The sequence below is a fragment of the Mesoplodon densirostris genome, chromosome 3 (assembly GCF_025265405.1).
Source record: "Mesoplodon densirostris isolate mMesDen1 chromosome 3, mMesDen1 primary haplotype, whole genome shotgun sequence".
NCBI lineage: Eukaryota > Metazoa > Chordata > Mammalia > Artiodactyla > Ziphiidae > Mesoplodon > Mesoplodon densirostris.
In genome coordinates, this window is record NC_082663.1 from 43808012 (window position 1) to 43826660 (window position 18649).

Below are 18649 nucleotides of genomic sequence, written 5' to 3' on the forward strand. Positions count from 1 at the left end.
GAGGTGGGGGGAACATTCACTCTTTCACCATTAAGTATGTTTTCATAAGTGTCCTTTATTGAGTTGAGGAAGTTTCCTTCTTTTCCTAGTTTGTTGAGTGTTTTTGTCATGAGAGTTGTTTTTTGTCAGATGCTTTTTATATGCCCATTCAAATAATCATGTGGTTGTTTTTTATTCTCTTTTGTATTTAATCTGATGAAGTATATTATATTAATTGATTTTCAAATACTAAACCAACTTTGGATTCCTGGGATGAATCGTACTTGTTCATTCTCTGTTATCCTTTTTCTGTGTTAATGGATTTGGTTTGCTAATATGTTGTTGAAGATATTTGCACCCATATTCAAAGAAGATAATGGTTTGTAGTTTTCTTTTCTTTTGCTGTCTTCCCCTGGGTTTGGTATCAGGGTAATGCCTGCCTCACATAATGAGTTAGGAAGTATTCCCCTCCTCTTCTGTTTTTTGGAGGAGTTTTTTAAGAATTTATATTAATTCTTTAAATATTTGGCTGTGAGGTTACCTGCCTGGGCTTTTCTTTGTGGATTGTTTATTGATTGTTAAATCAGTTTCTTTATTTGTTGTAGGTCTGTTCAGTTTGTCTGTTTCTTCTAGAAACAGTTTCAGTGATTTGTCTTTTTAGGAATTAGTCCATTTCATCTAAGTTACCTAATTTAGTGGTGTACACTTGTTCATAATATTGCTTTATAATCCTTTTTATTTCTGTAAAGTTGTTAGTAATGTCTCCTCTTTCATTTCTTTTTTTTTAACATTTTTATTGGAGTATAATTGCTTTACAATGGTGTGTTAGTTTCTGCTGTATCACAAAGTGAATCAGCTATACATATACATATATCCCCATATCCCCTCCCTCTTGCTCTCCCTATCCCACCCCTCTAGTTCACCAAGCACTGAGTTGATCTCCCTGTGCTATGTGGCTGCTTCCCACTAGCTATCTATTTTACATTTGGTAGTGTATGTATGTCCATGCCACTCTCTCACTTCGTCCCAGCTTACCCTCCTCTTTCATTTCTGATTTTGATAATTTTAATCTTTCACCTAGCTAAAGGTTTATCAGTTTTGTTCATCTCAAAGAATCAGCTCTTGGTTTCATTGATTTTTCTTTATTTAAGTTTCATTAATTTCTGCTCCTTTATTTATACTCTTTATCATTTCCTTCCATCTCCTAGCTTTAGATTTAGTTTGCAGTTCTTTGTCCATTGTCTTAAAGTAGAAGATTAGGTTATTAATTTGAGATTTTCTTCTTTCATAATACATTTGTACCAGTGTCTTTTATAAGACGTTTATACCAATGAATTTCCATTTGCAAGGATTTTAGCTGCATAAATTTTGGCATATTGTGTCTTCATTTTTATTCATCTCAAAGTACTTTTTAATTTCCCTTTCGAGTTTTTCTTTCACCCATTGGTTATTTAAGAATGTGTTTATTTCCATATATTTGTGAATTTCCTAAATTTCTATCTGCTTTTGATTTCTAATTTCATTCTGTTGTTGAGAACATACTTGATATTATTTCATTCCTTTTGAATTTAGTGAAGTTTGTGCAGTGACCTAACATGTCCTCTCGTGCAGAATGTTTCATGTGCAGTTGAGAAGAATGTATATTCTGTTGAGGTGAGGTGTTCTTTAGGTATCTGTTAGGTCTAGTGTTTTTTAGAGTGTTGTTCAGGTCTTCTGTTTCTTTTCTTGCAGATCCTTCTATCTAGTTCTTTTATGCATTGTTAAAAGTGGGGTATTGAAGTCTCTTAACTATTATTGTTGAAATGTTATTTCTTCCTTCATTTCTGTCAATTTTTGCTTCATGTGTTTTGTGTTCTGCTAAAGTGTGTTTCATCTTATGATTAGAATAGCCCACTTCAGCTTTCTTTTGATTGTTGTCCATATGCTATATCTCTTTCCATCTTTTTTACTTTGAGTCTTTTTCGTATCAATGAATTTAAACTATGTCTCCTATAGACAGCATGGTTGGATATTGTTTTATCTAATCTGAAAAATCTCTGCCTATTTATTGGGCTGCTTAATCCATTCACATTTAATGTTTTTATTGGTATGACTAGATTGATGGCTGTCTTTTTTTGTTTGCTATGTGTCATTTCTTTTTTTGTTTTTCTATTCCTCCTTTAGTGCTTTCTTTTGCATTGAGTACCTGTTTCCTAATGTGACATTTTAATTTATTTCATGGGCTTTTTTCTCTACCTATATTTTTTGTTATTTTCTTAGTGGTTGCTAGGGCTTTCCCTATACATATTAACATAATAGAATAAGCTTCAGATTTATACTAACTTAATTCCAGTTAGATATAGAAACATTACTCTTTTATGCCTCTGTTCCATTTTCCCTCTTTTTGTGGTATATATGTTATAGATATTATACCTATAAATGTTACAAACCCAACAATACATGTTATAATTATTACTTTATATAATGTTATGACTTTTAAAGAAGCTTAGAGGAGAAAGGAGAGTAAGTATATATTTATAATTTCTGTTATATTAACCTTATTTATCATTTCTGGTTGTCTTTCTTAATTCCTATGAATTCAACTTACCATCTAGATTTATTGACTTAGCCCAATACTGCTTTGCTCCCACCTACTTCTTTGTGCTATTATTGGCAAATATACTACATTTCTGTTATAGGCTCAACAGTCTCAACAATTTGATATATACATTTTGTTTTATATAATTAGTTTTTAAGTCATTTAAGAGAAAAGGAAATAGTCAATTATTTTGTCTTTTATAATTACCTTTACCAGAGTTGTTTCTTCATGTGGATTCAGTATTACGACTGGTGTCACTTACTTTCAGCCTCAAGAACTTCCTTTAGTGTTTTCTGTAAAGCTGGTATGCCAGCAAAAAATTCTCTCAGTTTTTGTTTATTCAGGAATGTTTGTTTTTGAATGATATCTTTGCCTGCATATAGATTTCTTGGTTAAGAGGTTTATTCTGTGAATATGCTAACCCACTGCCTCTGGCCTCCATCATTTCTCCTGAGAAGTTTCTGCTATTAACCTTATTGTAGTCTCCTTGTAAAAAAATAAGTCTTGTTTTTCTCTTACTCCTTTCAAGATTTTCTATTTATGTTTGATTTTTGCATTTTTGCTGTGATATGTGTATTTGGGCATCTTTTTGTATTTACTCTGTTGGGAGTTCATTGAGTTTCCTGTAGATTGTTTTTCAATTAATTTTGGTAAGTTTTCAGCCATTATTTTATTAAATATTTTTTCATTACTTCTTTCCTCTTTTTCTGGTATCCGCATTATGTTTATGTTGTCATTCTTACTGGTGACCTACATTTCTCTGTGGCTTTGTTCATTTTTCTTCTTTTTTTTTCCCCCTCTGTTTTTGGATTGTATCATCTCTTCCAGCCTATCTTCAAATTTGTTAATGCTTTCTTGTTCTTCACATATGCTGTTGAATTCCTCTAGTGAGTTTTTCATTTCAGGTATTTCACTTTTGAAATCCAGAATTTCCTGTTGGTTCTTTTTATCATATCTATCTATTGATATTCTCTATTTGATTATTATTGCAAATCAAATTGGGACATTGCTTATTGTCCCTTCCTTTACTTCTTTAATTATGGTTCCATAGTTCTTTGCTCATATTTATAATGGCTACCTTTAAGACTTTGTTTAATCCAACATCTGGTCACTCTCAACAGGCACTTTCTGTTGCCTGCTTTTTTTTCTGTTTTATACGTTATGGTTCATACTTTCTTGTCTTTGTCCATGTCTCATAATTTTTCCTTAGAAATTGGACATTTTCAATAATATATTGTAGCACTCTTCATACTCGTTTCCCCCACCCCCCAAGCCAGGTTTATTGTTGTTATTTGCTTGTTTATATGTTTCATGAACAGCTACATTTTTTGAGTGAAATGTATTCCACCTCCCTCTTCCGCCTACAGTGCTGAACCTTTTATGTTTCTCCTTGGCACAGCCTTGGATATGCCCATAGTTACTCTGGGATGACAGTGGTTTTAAAAAGGGTCTCTTGGTGTCTTTCCCTGAACATACCCTTCTGTTAAGCCCCACTAATTGCAGGAGGCTCCTCCTAGCTTTCCCCCACCTCCCCTCCCCCAAGGTTCTCTCCTATAAACTAGCTGGCCTCCATATTTTGTCTGTATTTCCAGCGATTCTACACATTTCCTCCATTTGTCTTTCACCTCAGCCTTCACTGTTTTTGAGCATGCTCTAAAGTTTGATCTTCCCCAGCCTCTATTGCAAATGAAATCACTTTCTCTTGGAAGGTATTAAGAGCTGTTTTAAGGCCGCCTCTCCCCCCAGGCACAATCTCTGAGCCAAGTTCTAAAGCTTGGTGTGGGAACAGTGGTCCACTTCTCTCTGGGTGACACTCCTGCTTTAGGCCCTGAGGGCTAAGTGGAGCATAAGAGCCTCACATCTTCTCAGCTTGCCTCTCCCAGCTTGGAATCAATGTCTTATAAGCCAGGACAAGGGCATTTGAGGCCCCAGTATTCTCAGCAGTGCTACCCCCAGGATAGCCTCTGGCTAAGCAGTGGGGACAGGCAGAAAAGGGGAGCCCCCACCTCTCAGCCCCTACAATCCCCTACTTGCCCAGAACTTAGCCCTAGCAATAGGTAGGTGGGAGCAGGATAAGAAAGGCTGATATCATGCTCTTCCTGGGAAGATAGACTTCTACCTGAGATTTGCAGGCGGAGCAGCCCTCCTGTGTTCTGGGCTTCACCAGTCTGCAATTCCTGTTTTCTTGAGTTAGGAAGCAGTGAGAGGGGAGTGGTCTTGGTTTAGATATCACAAATTCTTACTGAATTTTCACAGATTTCCTTAAATATGTTTCTTTCTTTGCTATATGCCCTTAGAACCATTTCCAGAGACTTTAAATGGTTGAGTTTTTATAATTTTCTCCAGTTTTGCTGGGGAGCAGATTTGTGGAGCTCCTTATGCTGTCATGCTGGTAGTTGACAGGTTTTACATTTTTAAAGGTGAAAAATTATAGCAAATATAATTGCATTCACACACACAGACACACACAGTGGATAGGTTTCTTAATTATTTGTCTCTACTGGTCCTTAATCCATGTATAAAAATAGTGCTAGTTGATGAGAGTTCTTTTAGGCAAAGATGGAATGGGGAATAGAGAGGGACACATTCATTTTATTCTGCTTAAATTGATGGTGAAACTGATTTTTCCATTGAGCTCTTTACATTTGTTCACTAAAAATATGAAGTACATTTTTATTAATTTTGTGATCTAGGTCAGAATACTAATTCAAAGATTTTTGTGGTCAGTTGGGTTTGCTAGAGAGAGAGGCATCAACTTAAAAAATTTGCACAACCTAAAAGCTGAGAATTATGTTTTATTTGGTGGACTTACTGAGAAGCCACTATACTTGAGGAAAACTCATAAAATTATAAATCACATCAGTTCATCTAGTCCCATGTAATTAATTCCTGTTGATCTGGATGAAGTTGTCAGGTTTTCTGTTAAAGTTTTGTAACTTCTTACCTAGTTCAGGGGTATGACCTAAAAGTTATAAGGAACAGTATTTACCAAAGGTTCCTTTTATGAATCTTCTTTTATGAATCTTCATTTTTTAAAAGCATCAGAGTAAAACAGTGATTGTCTATAAATGACAAGATTTAAAATGGCATGGTTAAAGATCTGATTACAATGCAATTGACAAGAAACTTTGGTGTTTCTGTGACATACAACATTTTAAGATAATTAGGAGTTATGACTAATAACATTATACCAGGGCATATCAGATTTTTAGGAATTAAATTTTGGAATATCTACACTAATGACATTTACCTATACAGTATAACCTTAGAAGATTTATCTCCAATAAATGGCAGTGCTCCTCAAGTAATTTAACATACCATATAAGCCTAATTAGTTTAACATTCCTTTCTGAGATGTCTCATAATTTCTTTGAAGCATCCTAGAGTTAGCTGGATGTCAAAAGAACTTCAGTTAGAATTTTATGTTTGGGAAGTTTGTCAAAAATATCAAAAAGTTTCAGAACACTTGGTAAAATCACTGTGAAACAATACTTGTTCACTTAACCAGAGAGATAAAAGATTTCACAAATACAGATCACTTAAAGGCAAAGAAACTCATACAATCTGTTATCAAAAGCAGTACTCCAAGAAAACTTGGTTCTCTTAACAGAGAGGAACCAAATCCAGTCTTGCACCAGCCTACTTTTGATAACAAAATCCATTTACATAATCAAATTTAATCTAATCCCAGCCTGACCATATACAAAACTCCTTTTCAGGGTTCCTTTTACAAACCTTCCACAATTTTCTGTACTCTTATTAGTTTGTCCCTTATATTTTCATCTAGAAACAGCTGGCTCTAGGACAAAACATTCTTTCCCCTTAACAAAATATATTTTCATTCCTCATGCCTTCTTTTGCATACATTTCATTTTCCTTACATATGGAAATTTTTCCCTTATTATCTTTAGTAATTTCAACTGCATATTACAATTGAACCCTTAAAAACCTTAATTTATAGAAAAAACCAACAAACAGCAAGTAATTGTGAACTTTTTGTCATACCAGCATTTCCTGGTTGGAATATTCCATAACCTAGAAACATCCATCTTCTCATAGCATAATTTCTTTCCTCAGTGTGGTATAAGATGTGTCTAATAAACCCAAATTAGTTCCCTCTTGTAAGGAGACAGAGGTAGGTAAATTTAGACCTGTTTAGCAACTAATGTTCTAGTGTTTTATCTTATTTGAAATAACCTGGATATTCAGTGAGTTCCCATCATTTAACTTAACTTAGCAAAACTCAGGTTACCAAAAATCTGGAAAAACTATTTTAGAGAGACATACCCAAAGCATAATTATTCCTAAAAGAGTTCACCTGAAAACTCTTATCTCATTTACCTTTATTTTGTAACTTATGAAAATCATACCAAGTTAAATTTTTTCTTGCTGACAAACTATATAACAGAAATAACGTGAATTTATTGATCTTCAGTAAACCTAGGTACAATAAAAGTCAGACATGTCTGTATTGATATTTCCTAGATCATGTGAACCTGAAATTCATTCTGGCCAGTTTCTTTTTTATATATATAATTTTATTTATTTTTTTATTTTTATTTTTGGCTGTGTTGGGTCTTCGTTTCTGTGTGAGGACTTTCTCTAGTTGCAGCAAGCGGGGACCACTCTTCATCGCATTGCACGGGCCTCTCACTGTCGCGGCCTCTCTTATTGCGGAGCACAGGCTCCAGATGCACAGGCTCAGTAGTTGTGGCTCACCAGCCCAGTTGCTCCGCGGCATGTGGGATCTTCCCAGACCAGGGCTCGAACCCGTGTCCCCTGCATTGGCAGGCAGATTCTCAACCACTGCACCACCAGGGAAGCCCCCAGTTTCTTTTATATTTAGAAATATTTATAAGCACTTACTTTTAAGTCAATTAAGTAGAACTCTTTTATAAGTTTAATTTTGGTAATGTTTTCCAGAGGTAGAGACATCTCATATATATAATGTACACACATACATATAAACAGACAAAATCAGAGATCTCACAGCTTCACTTTAAAGAGTTAAGAATCAGGTATTAAAATATAAACTTACTAGTTTATAAATAACAGTTGGAATAAGTTAAATTTGCTGAGATGAATAGGGCTTCACTATTTGTGGAAAAGACTTTTAAGATTTGTATTTGTCCTTGATAAACTGTTAAGGAGGCTATGAATTAGATTTTGGGTGAGGGAGCCTTTCCAGAGACTTGAGCTTAAAAAGTCCTACCTCCCCCACCCCGTGGCCTTTTTTCTTCTAGGTTCCAGGTTTTACCAGACTGAGCTAATATGACTCACTTTCAAGTCACTGTGGGCTGTATTTACATCTCTAATTTGTAGAGGTTTACAAGACAAAGACAGTTGCTTTTAATTCTCTGAAGAACTAGTCTTCTGCCAAAATGAAATTAAAGATTGATTTGCCCAACTATATTTTCTTTAATTTCCTTTTTTTTTAATATCAGAAAATTTCCAGCCAAACTGAAAATTGAGTTCTATGGATTCAATTTATCTTGCTTTCAAAGGCTTGCATAAGGCATTTAACAAAGACCCTCTTTCTGATTGCATAGGTTAGACTCAGAGCAAAATCTTTATTCTTCTTATTAGCCCCTGAATATTAGCTCCCAGTCTTGTACCATATTGAGGAAAGAAGATGAATATTTCTAGAGTTTATGGAATATTCCAATTAGGAAATGCTGGTATGACAAACAGTTCACAGTTTTACTTGCTGCTTGTTGGTTTTCACTAGAGTTTAAGGTATTTAAGTGTTCCTTTTACTGTGTGGGTTTAGGTAACCCTGCTGGTTTCTGTTAGTATGTTTAAATAATATTGTCTGAAGGGCAGATTTATATGCCCTGTCCTGTACTTCCAGGCAGGGGAAGCATTCCCCAGTGAAACATGTCTATCTCACAATATAATTAGGCAAAAGAGATGTAATAATCTTATCTAAGATCTATTTAAATATACCAAATTTTATAAACTTTATCTCAGTTCTGTCAACTTTTGTACCTTTAACTTTAGTTTGTATTAGGACACTATCAACATACCTTAGTCTTATAAGGAGTCCAGAAACTTTTCTTTTTATCCCACCATTTAATCTGTTTTTATATAAAAGGCTTTGGGATTCCCAATGAGATGTTGAGGCAAAGGACTCAGGCCCCTTTGTTGATTTTTTTTTTAAGTTGATTAATTGGCCCAAGCAATTGTTGGTCAGTTATCTCAGTGCAATTTTTTCATACTTTTTTTTACCCCAGACTCATTTGGAGCCCTTCAATGTTGGGGACCAATAGCAGGGGGTCCCTTTGACCCATCCAATCTTAGGTAGTGTTGTATCAGAACCTTTTGTTTTAATCCCATTGACATCCATTTTATTTATTCTATTCTAAAATAACCATGTAAAAATTTCTTTATCCATTTGGGATGAGGCCCTTTAAAATTTCTACCTTTTTTTGAAGAAGTCTCTAGACTTTCTCTTCAGTTTTTTTCTTACTTCCCTGTTAATCAACCTAATTAACATGAATTATCCTAGTGTGTTTATTAGCATCTGGAAGACCCATGAAGGGAAAGCAGAGTGCATAAATAAAGCTTCCCAAGCCATGTTTTCTTTTCATTTGTTTGGGTTAAATTAAAGGAGTTCTCAGGTTAATCATTTTATCTTTTTCTACCTTCTGATTTGATTTTTTCATAGGTACCAATAGAACAGCTGTTTATAATGAAAGCTCTAAAAATTTACCAGTTTAGAAGTTTCTCAAATTTAAAAGATCCATCATCTGGCCATTAACGAGAAAGATTGCTCAGAATCCCAGTCTGTTCAGTGGGCTGCGAACACACACACACACACACACACACACACACACACACACACACACACACACACACACACACACACACACACACACACACACACACACACACACACACACACACACACACACACACACACACACACACACACACACACACACTCTCTCTCTCTCTCTCTCTCTCTCTCTCTCTCTCTCTCTCTCTCTCTCTCTCTCTCTCTCTCTCTAAATGCAAGTTCCCACGTTTTCTTTACGGTCAGAATTCTGAAAATATGCTTTATCAAGCTGGATTTCTCTAACTTAACTGCATATGCAATAAAAGAGCCCCCATCTTAGTCATTTTTAGGGCAAGATTTCCTTTAATCCCCAATTAAAGTACTTGTAAGTGTAAGTTTTGTATGTACATAAACCTGGTAATTTGTCACTCCTTTTGTTTTGAAAGTTTTGTTCCCTGTTCTGAGGTCAGTTTTTTGAGATAAAGTAGCTAGTGACAATCCTGTGGTGGGCCAGGGTGCTGTTTGTGAGCTTAACTCCTCTAGGTTTTACCCTGGAGCTGTTTTAGCTCTCTTACGTATCTCAGTTTTTCCCTTCAGTATCCTGAGACCACTGTGGGTGCTCAGATCATGGAGTGACCAAGTCTTACGCGTATCCCCTGCAGAGCAAATTTTTAATTAAAGTGAGTGGGTTTCCCTGTAGGGGTAGCTGCATATTATGAGGGCTTGCCTCCAACCACTCCCACAAGCATCTTAGTTGCCTGAAAAAGCCCTTGCCACCTGGGAGGAGATGTTCCTTTTTTAGAACAGAAAGCTCTCATGAGATACCTCACTTTCATAACAATAAACTGTTAAAGTAGCCAATTCAAGGAAAAACGACAAGCCAGTCTTCTACCTAATTTACGCACTCCAACCTTACTCAGTGTCTTTCAGATGAGCAAAGTCTTCCCAGTGTCTTTCAACGGAGGTTAACCCGCTCAGTGTCTAAACCGAGCAAAAATCTCCCCAGTATCTTTCAACTGAGGGTAAACCAGGTACCTCTTCTTGAAACAAAGTTTCAAAGATAACCTGCTCCTTCAAAGAGGAGACTTAGGAGATTGGAGAACCAGGAGATAAACTGGAGATTAAATAAAACTTAGGAGATTCGAGAACCAGGAGAGATCACCCAAATTTGTCTGGACTCTGCGAGGAGACAGACAGGCCCAAGTGGCCTCAGCTTGGTACCAAGGCTCCGGATCCTCATAAAGTTCAGGCAAAGGAGAGTAGTCTGCTCTGGGTCCCTTTGTTAGTCGCCAAAACGGTCTACTGAAAAAAATTGCACAACCTAAAAGTTGAGAATTATGTTTTATTCGGCAGACTTACTGAGACCTTAAGCCCGGGAAACAGCCTTTCAGATAGCTTTGAGGGACTGTTTTGAAGAGGTATGGGAGGAGCCAGGATATATAGGAGTTTTTGCAGACAAACAAAAACTAGGTAGTCAGAACATCAAAAGATTACAGTTAATTAAAGAAAACCAGACACCTCAAGTTAATGAATTTAACACTTTTCTGTGTATCGGAAGATGTAAGCATCTGGGCTTATTGAAATTGTTCCTTTGATATGCACCTTAACTGCCCTGTTTTTCTCCATCCTGTATCCCCTCAGAGTGTCCCATTGGGGTTGGCCGCAGAGGCTGATAGCTTGATGGGAGGCAGCCTGTTTATCTTGATCCTGAGTTCCCCTCAGGATGCACCATCAGGGGTGGCTTCGGTGGCTGATGGCTGCAGCATTCTTTGCTCACTGATATGGCAGGTGACATGACATTCTTTGTCCACAGAGGGAAAATACATACTGATGAAGAAAATATTTTGAAGCATTTTAAGGAGATACAGATGCATTATCGATATTTATTTTGTATTTGTTTCTTTACATTTTATAATCTTGAGATTATCAAAATTATATTTCTCTTATGTGAAGGTTGATATTGTTGACCCACCTTTACCAAAGTACAGAACTAGAAAAAGTTTGCTGAGAAAAGTTTTATCATTTTAGGAAATAAATTTAACAGCAAGTTTTCATTTAATGCTACAATAAAGAAAGCTTTCAAAAGAGTTTCCATAGTAACACTTGAGAATACCTCTGTAATGTTGTAAATGGTTTTGGTAGTTCTACAAAGATAATTATGTATGAGATGATAGGGAGAATATTGTTTATAAATAAAATCTACAGAATTGGAATTAAACCCAATAACAGAGTTCTAGATTATCTAGACACATTAAAGATTCTTCATAAATCTTAGGTTATTTTTGTCCAAATACTTGTATGTCCTATAACACCTTGTAGTTAATTTATTCATCATATTGTGAAATGCATCTTACTTAGAGAGGTATTTTCCCCTCTGGAAAGCTAAATATTTTAATCACTGATTCTCCTTATGGTTCTTGGCCCCTTGGAAGAGTTAACAGTTGGTCATAACTATTTACCTCATTTTAAGACTCATTTTGTATTAACTAAGATATATATATATATGCATGTGTGTGTACACACACACATAATCTTTGAAGATACAAGTCTAATTGAAAATACTGTCTTTGAATCTGTATCAAGCTGAAAAATGTTTTAAAACTTCTTTAAAAATAACCATATTTGGGCTTCCCTGGTGGCGCAGTGGTTGAGAGTCCGCCTGCCGATGCAGGGGACACGGGTTTGTGCCCTGGTCCGGGAAGATCCCACATGCCGCGGAATGGCTAGGCCCGTGAGCCATGGCCGCTGAGCCTGCGCCTCTGGAGCCTGTGCTCCGCAACGGGAGAGGCCGCAACAGTGAGAGAGGCCCATGTACCACAAAAACAAAAAACAAACAAACAAAAAACATATTTTGAGTAAAAATACGTGCTGAGAAAAAACTAGTTTTCTTTTTGAATTGGAAAATGGAGCTTGTGCTTTCTTTGAGGAAATTTGTACTCAGAAGTTTAAGATAATTATGATTGTATTTTTGGTTTGTTTTGTAAACATATTTTACTATTCTGAGGCAAATGGATAGTTTTATTACAGAAATAGATTGTAGGAATGGATTCATGGTTATTTCTTGACAGTTTTTCATTTTTGCACAGGAACTGTGCAGGGTGGGTGGGAGGAGAACAAGTCATCACTTCTTTCCATGTTCCCCTCTCAATCAAAATAACTCTCCCTTAAGGGGAACCTGCCTACATTGTTGGTGGAATGTAAATTGGTGCAGCCACCATGGAAAACAGTATGGAGGTTCCTCAAAAAACTAAAAATAGAGTTGCCATTGATCGAGCAGTCCCACTCCTGGGCATATATCCGAACAAAATTATAATTAAAAAAGATACATGCACCTCTATGTTCATAGCAGCACTATTCACAATAGTCAAGACATGGAAACCTAAATATCCATTGACAGATAAATGAATAAAGATGTGGTATATATACTGCTACAGTGGGATGCTGCTCAGTCATTGAAAAGAAAAACAAAAACAAAATAGTGAACAAAATAATGCCATTTGCAACAACATGGATGGAACTAGAGATTATCATACTAAGTGAAGTAAGTCAGAAAGAGAAAAACAAATACCATATGGTATCACATATATGGAATCTAAAATATGACACAAGTGAACCTATCTACGAAACAGAAACAGACTCACAGACATAGAGAACAGACTTATAGTCTGACTTGTGGTCTGGGGAGGGATGGAATAGGAGTTTGGAGTTAGCAGATGCAAACTATTATATATGGAATGGATAAACAACAAGGTCCTACTGTATAGCACAGGGAACTATATTCAATATCATGTGATAAACCATAATGGAAAAGAATATAAAAAAATGTATATATATGTATAACTGAATCACTTTGCTGTGCAGCAGAAATTAACACAACATTGTAACTCAACTACAATTTTTTTTAAAAAAACTTATCCCTTTATCTAATTTTATGCAAAAGAGATTATTCAAATATTGAATTAAAAAGCAAAGAGGAATTCTTTACTGAAGAAAAAGTCTTCTATTACTGTTTGAAAAATGTTGCTCTCAAACATAAATTGTCATAATGCAGAAGATGTGATTAGTGTTAGGTCTTTGAGAATCATGTTTTTATTAGAGGATATAAAAGACTAAAAGACTTTTAATGAAATGATATGAAACCACAGAGTAGAGGTGCCAGTATACTAAGCAATAAAATAATCTGCTCTGAATATATTTTTCATCTTGTTTAATTAAGGTTATTTGAAGATAACATACTCATTTTCTGATACTGATAATTCCTTTTGGTTTCTTTTTCTAATTCTGGCATAACATGAAATAAAATTATAAACCGATCATTAGAAACTTAAAATGGCATATCAGTTGACAGTGATCATAACATTTAAATTTGTAAGTATCAAGTAATTTCTGTGTTTTTTCATCCAGTGGAGCATGTTGAAGGATGAAAAGAGACAGGCTTCATTTCATGAAATTAACATTTATTGTGCATTACGTAAGTCATAGTGCTAAATACTGAGAACAGAGTTCCTGTACACATGGAACTTAAAATTTGTGTGCCAGTTTTTAAGAATTAATAAACTTCTTTTATCCTGTTTTTTTCTAGCCTAATTCTGGTGAACTGGATCCTTTATATGTAGTGGAAGTACTTCTGCGCTGTAGCAAAGAGAGCTTGAAAAATTCAGCTACTGAGGCCGCAAAACCAGCTAAGTCTGATGAGAAAGGAGAGATGCAGGTTTGTACTTTATTTTTCATTTTCAGATTTCAGATATTTTGTACAGTATTTATAATCACTAGCTTTCCTGAATGTGATTATAATGAACATACTGTCATGATTTCCTAATTGGAAGTTTTCAAGGTATGTGAAAGCCATCTAACACCAGTAGGATGATTAATCTCCTTATCAAATTATGGCAAGGTAATTAGTGACAAAGTGAAAGATAAAGAGAATTTAATAATTTAAATTTTCACATGAAACTGGAATTTACCTGAGCTAAAAAAGATGTTTTATCATTATTTTGCGATTGTATCATTTTACACTTTATTCCATCCATATTGTTTATTACATTCCTGTGAAAATAATGATTGAAAATAATGAGCCAGTGTTTTGATAATGAAAAAGTGCTACCTAAGTTTCCTTAAAATCGTTTAATTAACATGTGCTTTTAATTAAATGCAAAACATTCAGCTTGCCACATGAGATACACATATTACTTAAATGTCTCCTATTTTATTTCATTTTAAAATAATTAATGTAGAATAATTGTAGGTAAGCCTTACTGTGGAGAGTCCAAGTATCTATTTGAAGAGTAATATCATACTGAAATTTTGTTATTTTTAAACACTGCTTTAAGTATATGGTGTATTGGCTAGGTCTTTTAGGAAATGTCATTGTAATGATAACTTGTCATAACAGGATTTGGTTTATGGAAAGTAAAATCTGCCACTGTAGCATCATCGGCTGCTGCTTTGCATCAGTGAAATGAATGTGAGATTCAAAGCTGACAGTATTTAAAAAGACTTTATTATTAAACATTTTAAAATAATGATTTAAAAATCTAGTTATTTATAATTCTGAATACCAGCTAGCCTTTGATCTTTGTTCCTCACTCTTCTAATTTGTTCTCCTCCAAAATTTCACCACCATTGAAACTTACTTGATTTTCTTTTCCCTAATATTTATTTTGTCAACTGACTGCCTAACTAAAATTAGGCTAAAATTCCCACAATTTGACATATACTCATTGTGGCCAAAGGAATCTTTGAAGTTGGAATGGCAAATATGTGGCATGCATCTCAACATTCTCCTTCTCTCATGGCAGATATTAATAATAAGTCATGGGCCCCTTTTACACTCAAAGCTTATTAGATTCTTACCGAGAAAATGATCTAATGAGTAATTCATTGGAGTTAGTATTTTAGGTGAAACCTGTTTGTTGTCTGCTGTGTTCTAGGCCCAAATTTCATTAAGCATGAGCATCTGTGCCTGTTTTACTTAAAGATACTGAGAAGCTTTGCAGTACTTAATAATATGATTTTGTTGAGTTCAATAGACAGTCTCTGCAGGGAAGTCTGCACTGAACCCTGAGCAAAACTGAGTGTCTCTCCTCTGCTGAATAATTTTTTTATTCAGTTTATTTCAGCATATGCTGCTAAGGAAATTAAGGTGGGGATGTGTAAGCATGAATTATATATGTAGTCTCTGACTTAATGGAGTTTAGAACTATGGAGGGAGCATTTTTTGCTCAGAGAGGTGACCATCAAAGATACGTGTGTGTATAGTCTTATAAAAGAAGTAATGCGACTTAGGCAAATTTGTAGGAATATAAGAACCTCTTTCAGACAAAAATTGCATTCCTAGCTGTGGAACCAACATGTGCAGAGCACAAAACATCCCTCTTTAAAAATAACTCCAAGATGAAATTGGGTCATTTGTAGAGACGTGGATGGATCTGGAGACTGTCATATAGAGTGAAGTAAGTCAGAAAGAGAAAAACAAATATCGTATATTAACGCATGTATGTGGAACCTAGAAGAATGGTATGGATGAGCCAGTTTGCAGGGCAGAAGTTGAGACACAGATGTAGAGAACAAACATATGGACACCAAGGGGGGAAAGTGGCGGGGGGGTGGGGATGGTGGTGTGCTGAATTGGGCAATTGGGATTGACATGTATACATAAATGTGTATAAAATTAATGACTAATAAAAAAAAGCAAATAACTAAAAAATAATAATCAATTTTTATATTGATTACATGTTGAAATGGTAATATTTTTAATATATTGGTTAAATAATATATTTTTTAAAATTAAAAAAAAACCTCCAAGTTGTTCTGTCTATATGGTTGAATGACAAAGGCATAGAATAAAACAGGGAGGAGACCTATACCTTAAGAAATGGAATATGTATATAATATTATTTGCTTTTGCAAATTACTATTTTGAGTAGGAATCCTGGACACAGGGAAATAATGCCACAGGCATTTAGTTTATAAGGAAATCTCACCTCTCAACTGCCATGATTGTATAGCACTATTTAGGGTAGGTTTGAACCCAATTTCCTTTACATGAGATATGAGGAGGAAGTGGGATTTCCATAGTTATCTTTCCCTCCTCTAACTTTGAGTGTGTGTAATGTCAAATTTAGCTTTTGATCTGCCTTTGTATAAGACTACTTTCTGAAGTGACTTTTTCTTTTACCTGTGAAATAAATCTTGAATTTATTTTTCCAGAAAAACAAAATGGCTTAGAATATAGCTAGCTTTGGATAACAGTTGATTAGTAGAGGTTAACACTTAAGACAATGTATTCTAAAAATTGCTCTTGTCACTGTTGCTTTGCCAGCTTCAAGTGTTTCTGACCACTGCCCCTTATCACAGCCATTTCATAAAAGTTAAATGAGACTCTGTGTCAGGAAGTAAAGACCATAATTACAAAGCCTAGAAAATTGATTTCTGTTTTATTTCTCTAGGCAAAGAATTCTCTAGAATCATTCAGCATTAGATTAAAACATCTATAAAAGGACATAGAATAGAAGGTTACAGATCAAAACTATACACTTAGGCTATCTAAAAAACTACTTGAGAGTCAAAATACCCTTTAATAGTGGTGATAGAGTGAGATTTAGCAGTTTTTTCACTTTAGAAGTTTGCATCAAAAGTGTACTATTACAGGGCTTCCCTGGTGGCGCAGTGGTTGAGAGTCCGCCTGCCAATGCAGGGGACACGGGTTCGTGCCCCGGTCTGGGAAGATCCCACATGCCTCGGAGCAGCTGGGCCCGTGAGCCATGACCGTTGAGCCTGCTCATCCGGAGCCTGTGCTCCACAACGGGAGAGGCCACAACAGTGAGAGGCCCGCGTACTGCAAAAAAAACTAAACAAACAAACAACAAAAAAAAGTGTACTATTACAAATTAAAATCAGATTTTTTTAATTTTAAATAAACTTTGAACATATTTTAAAATAGCTGATTTAAATTCTGTCTATTAAGTGCAGTAGCTGGACTTCCTCAGTGACAGTTTCTGTTGACTGCTCTTTTTCCCTGTATATGGACCATATTTTGTTGTTTCTTTACATATTTTGTAATTTTTTTTAAACTGCACATTTTATATAATATAACATGGCAACTTTGGAAATTAAACCTTAGTTTCTTTATGTTGCTATTTATTGTAGTTGTTTGTTTGCTTGCTTGTTTGTTTCGTAGACTTTTCTGAATTAATTATCTTAATTAAGTCTCTATTTTTTGTTGTGCATGGCTACTGAAGTCTCTGCTTAGTTAGCTTAGTGGTCAGCTAATGATTAGACAAAACTTCCTTAAATGCCCATAACCATTAAGTCCACCAGTCTCTGCTTAGGGACTCTGCATGCATATTGTAGCATGCCTTTAACACTTAGCCAGAGTTGACAGTAGTACCTTAGCCTTCACTTCCTGTGTGTTCAGTCTTAAGGACACCCAGAGGTGAGAGTGTAGGGCCTTCTCTGTTTTTTCTGGAGTGTGAACACAGCCCTACACATGCATGAGGCCTTCTACGTTTCTAGTTTTCTAGGAGCGCCTTTCACATCTCCCTGTGGACATCTTACTCTCCATCTTTTTTCTTTTTTTTTTTTTAAGCTTTTTGGTTAACCTGTTATCCACCACCTCAGAAAGTCATGATGTTAAACAATTGACTCTTACTATTTTTAACAGATGCCCCTAGGGAAAAGGTTGTTTGCACTGAGCAAGCCCTGGGTCAGGTCAAATAATGACCTCCTTGTGAATGAATAGAGTCTTCTAGGGGACCACCAAACAGGTGAAATACTGACAGTTCTCTGGGAATGGCCTTTTGAAGTCATTTCAACCCTGTTCTGTCCCTTCTGGTGGCTGCCAGACTGATTTTCAGTGATTGCAGGCTCTTGGTTTTCAAGACTACTGAGGAGCTGAGCAGGAGAGGGAGTAAAGTAACTTAAAACACCACAAAGCATCCAATTCTTTGGTTTTGGGGTTTTTTTTAAATTACATGCTCCTTGGATTGGTGCAAGCCTTTGTTTAATTTCCAGAGTTCTGAAGAAGTTGATTTTGACAATTGCCAGTATTCTCAATGCTTTTACGGAGAAGAGGATTTTTGGAGGTCTTTGCTCCACCATTTTCACTGGCATTCTTCTGGACAAACTTAGAGAAAGCATCTATTACATTCAATAGATTATTACATTAGTCAGCTTTTAAATTAGATCAAGACACAAATTTAATGTTTGTAAATCTAAAATTTAATAAAAATCACATTGGTTTGAATAACTTTGTCTGCCTTGACTTGATTAAAATTCATTTGGTTCAAAAAACATCATTCTGATTTAGATGAAAA

At 35.4% G+C, this 18649-nt stretch overlaps 1 protein-coding gene across 1 annotated transcript in view; it reads left to right on the forward strand.

Moving 5' to 3' along the window:
• The window catches only part of MTREX (Mtr4 exosome RNA helicase), a 133687-nt gene that overhangs the window by 79276 nt on the left and 35762 nt on the right, over window positions 1-18649 (forward strand). Inside the window, exon 19 of the mRNA XM_060092888.1 lies at window positions 13918-14046. Coding sequence (XP_059948871.1) covers window positions 13918-14046 — 129 coding nt within the window. The remainder of the gene's footprint in view (window positions 1-13917; window positions 14047-18649) is intronic.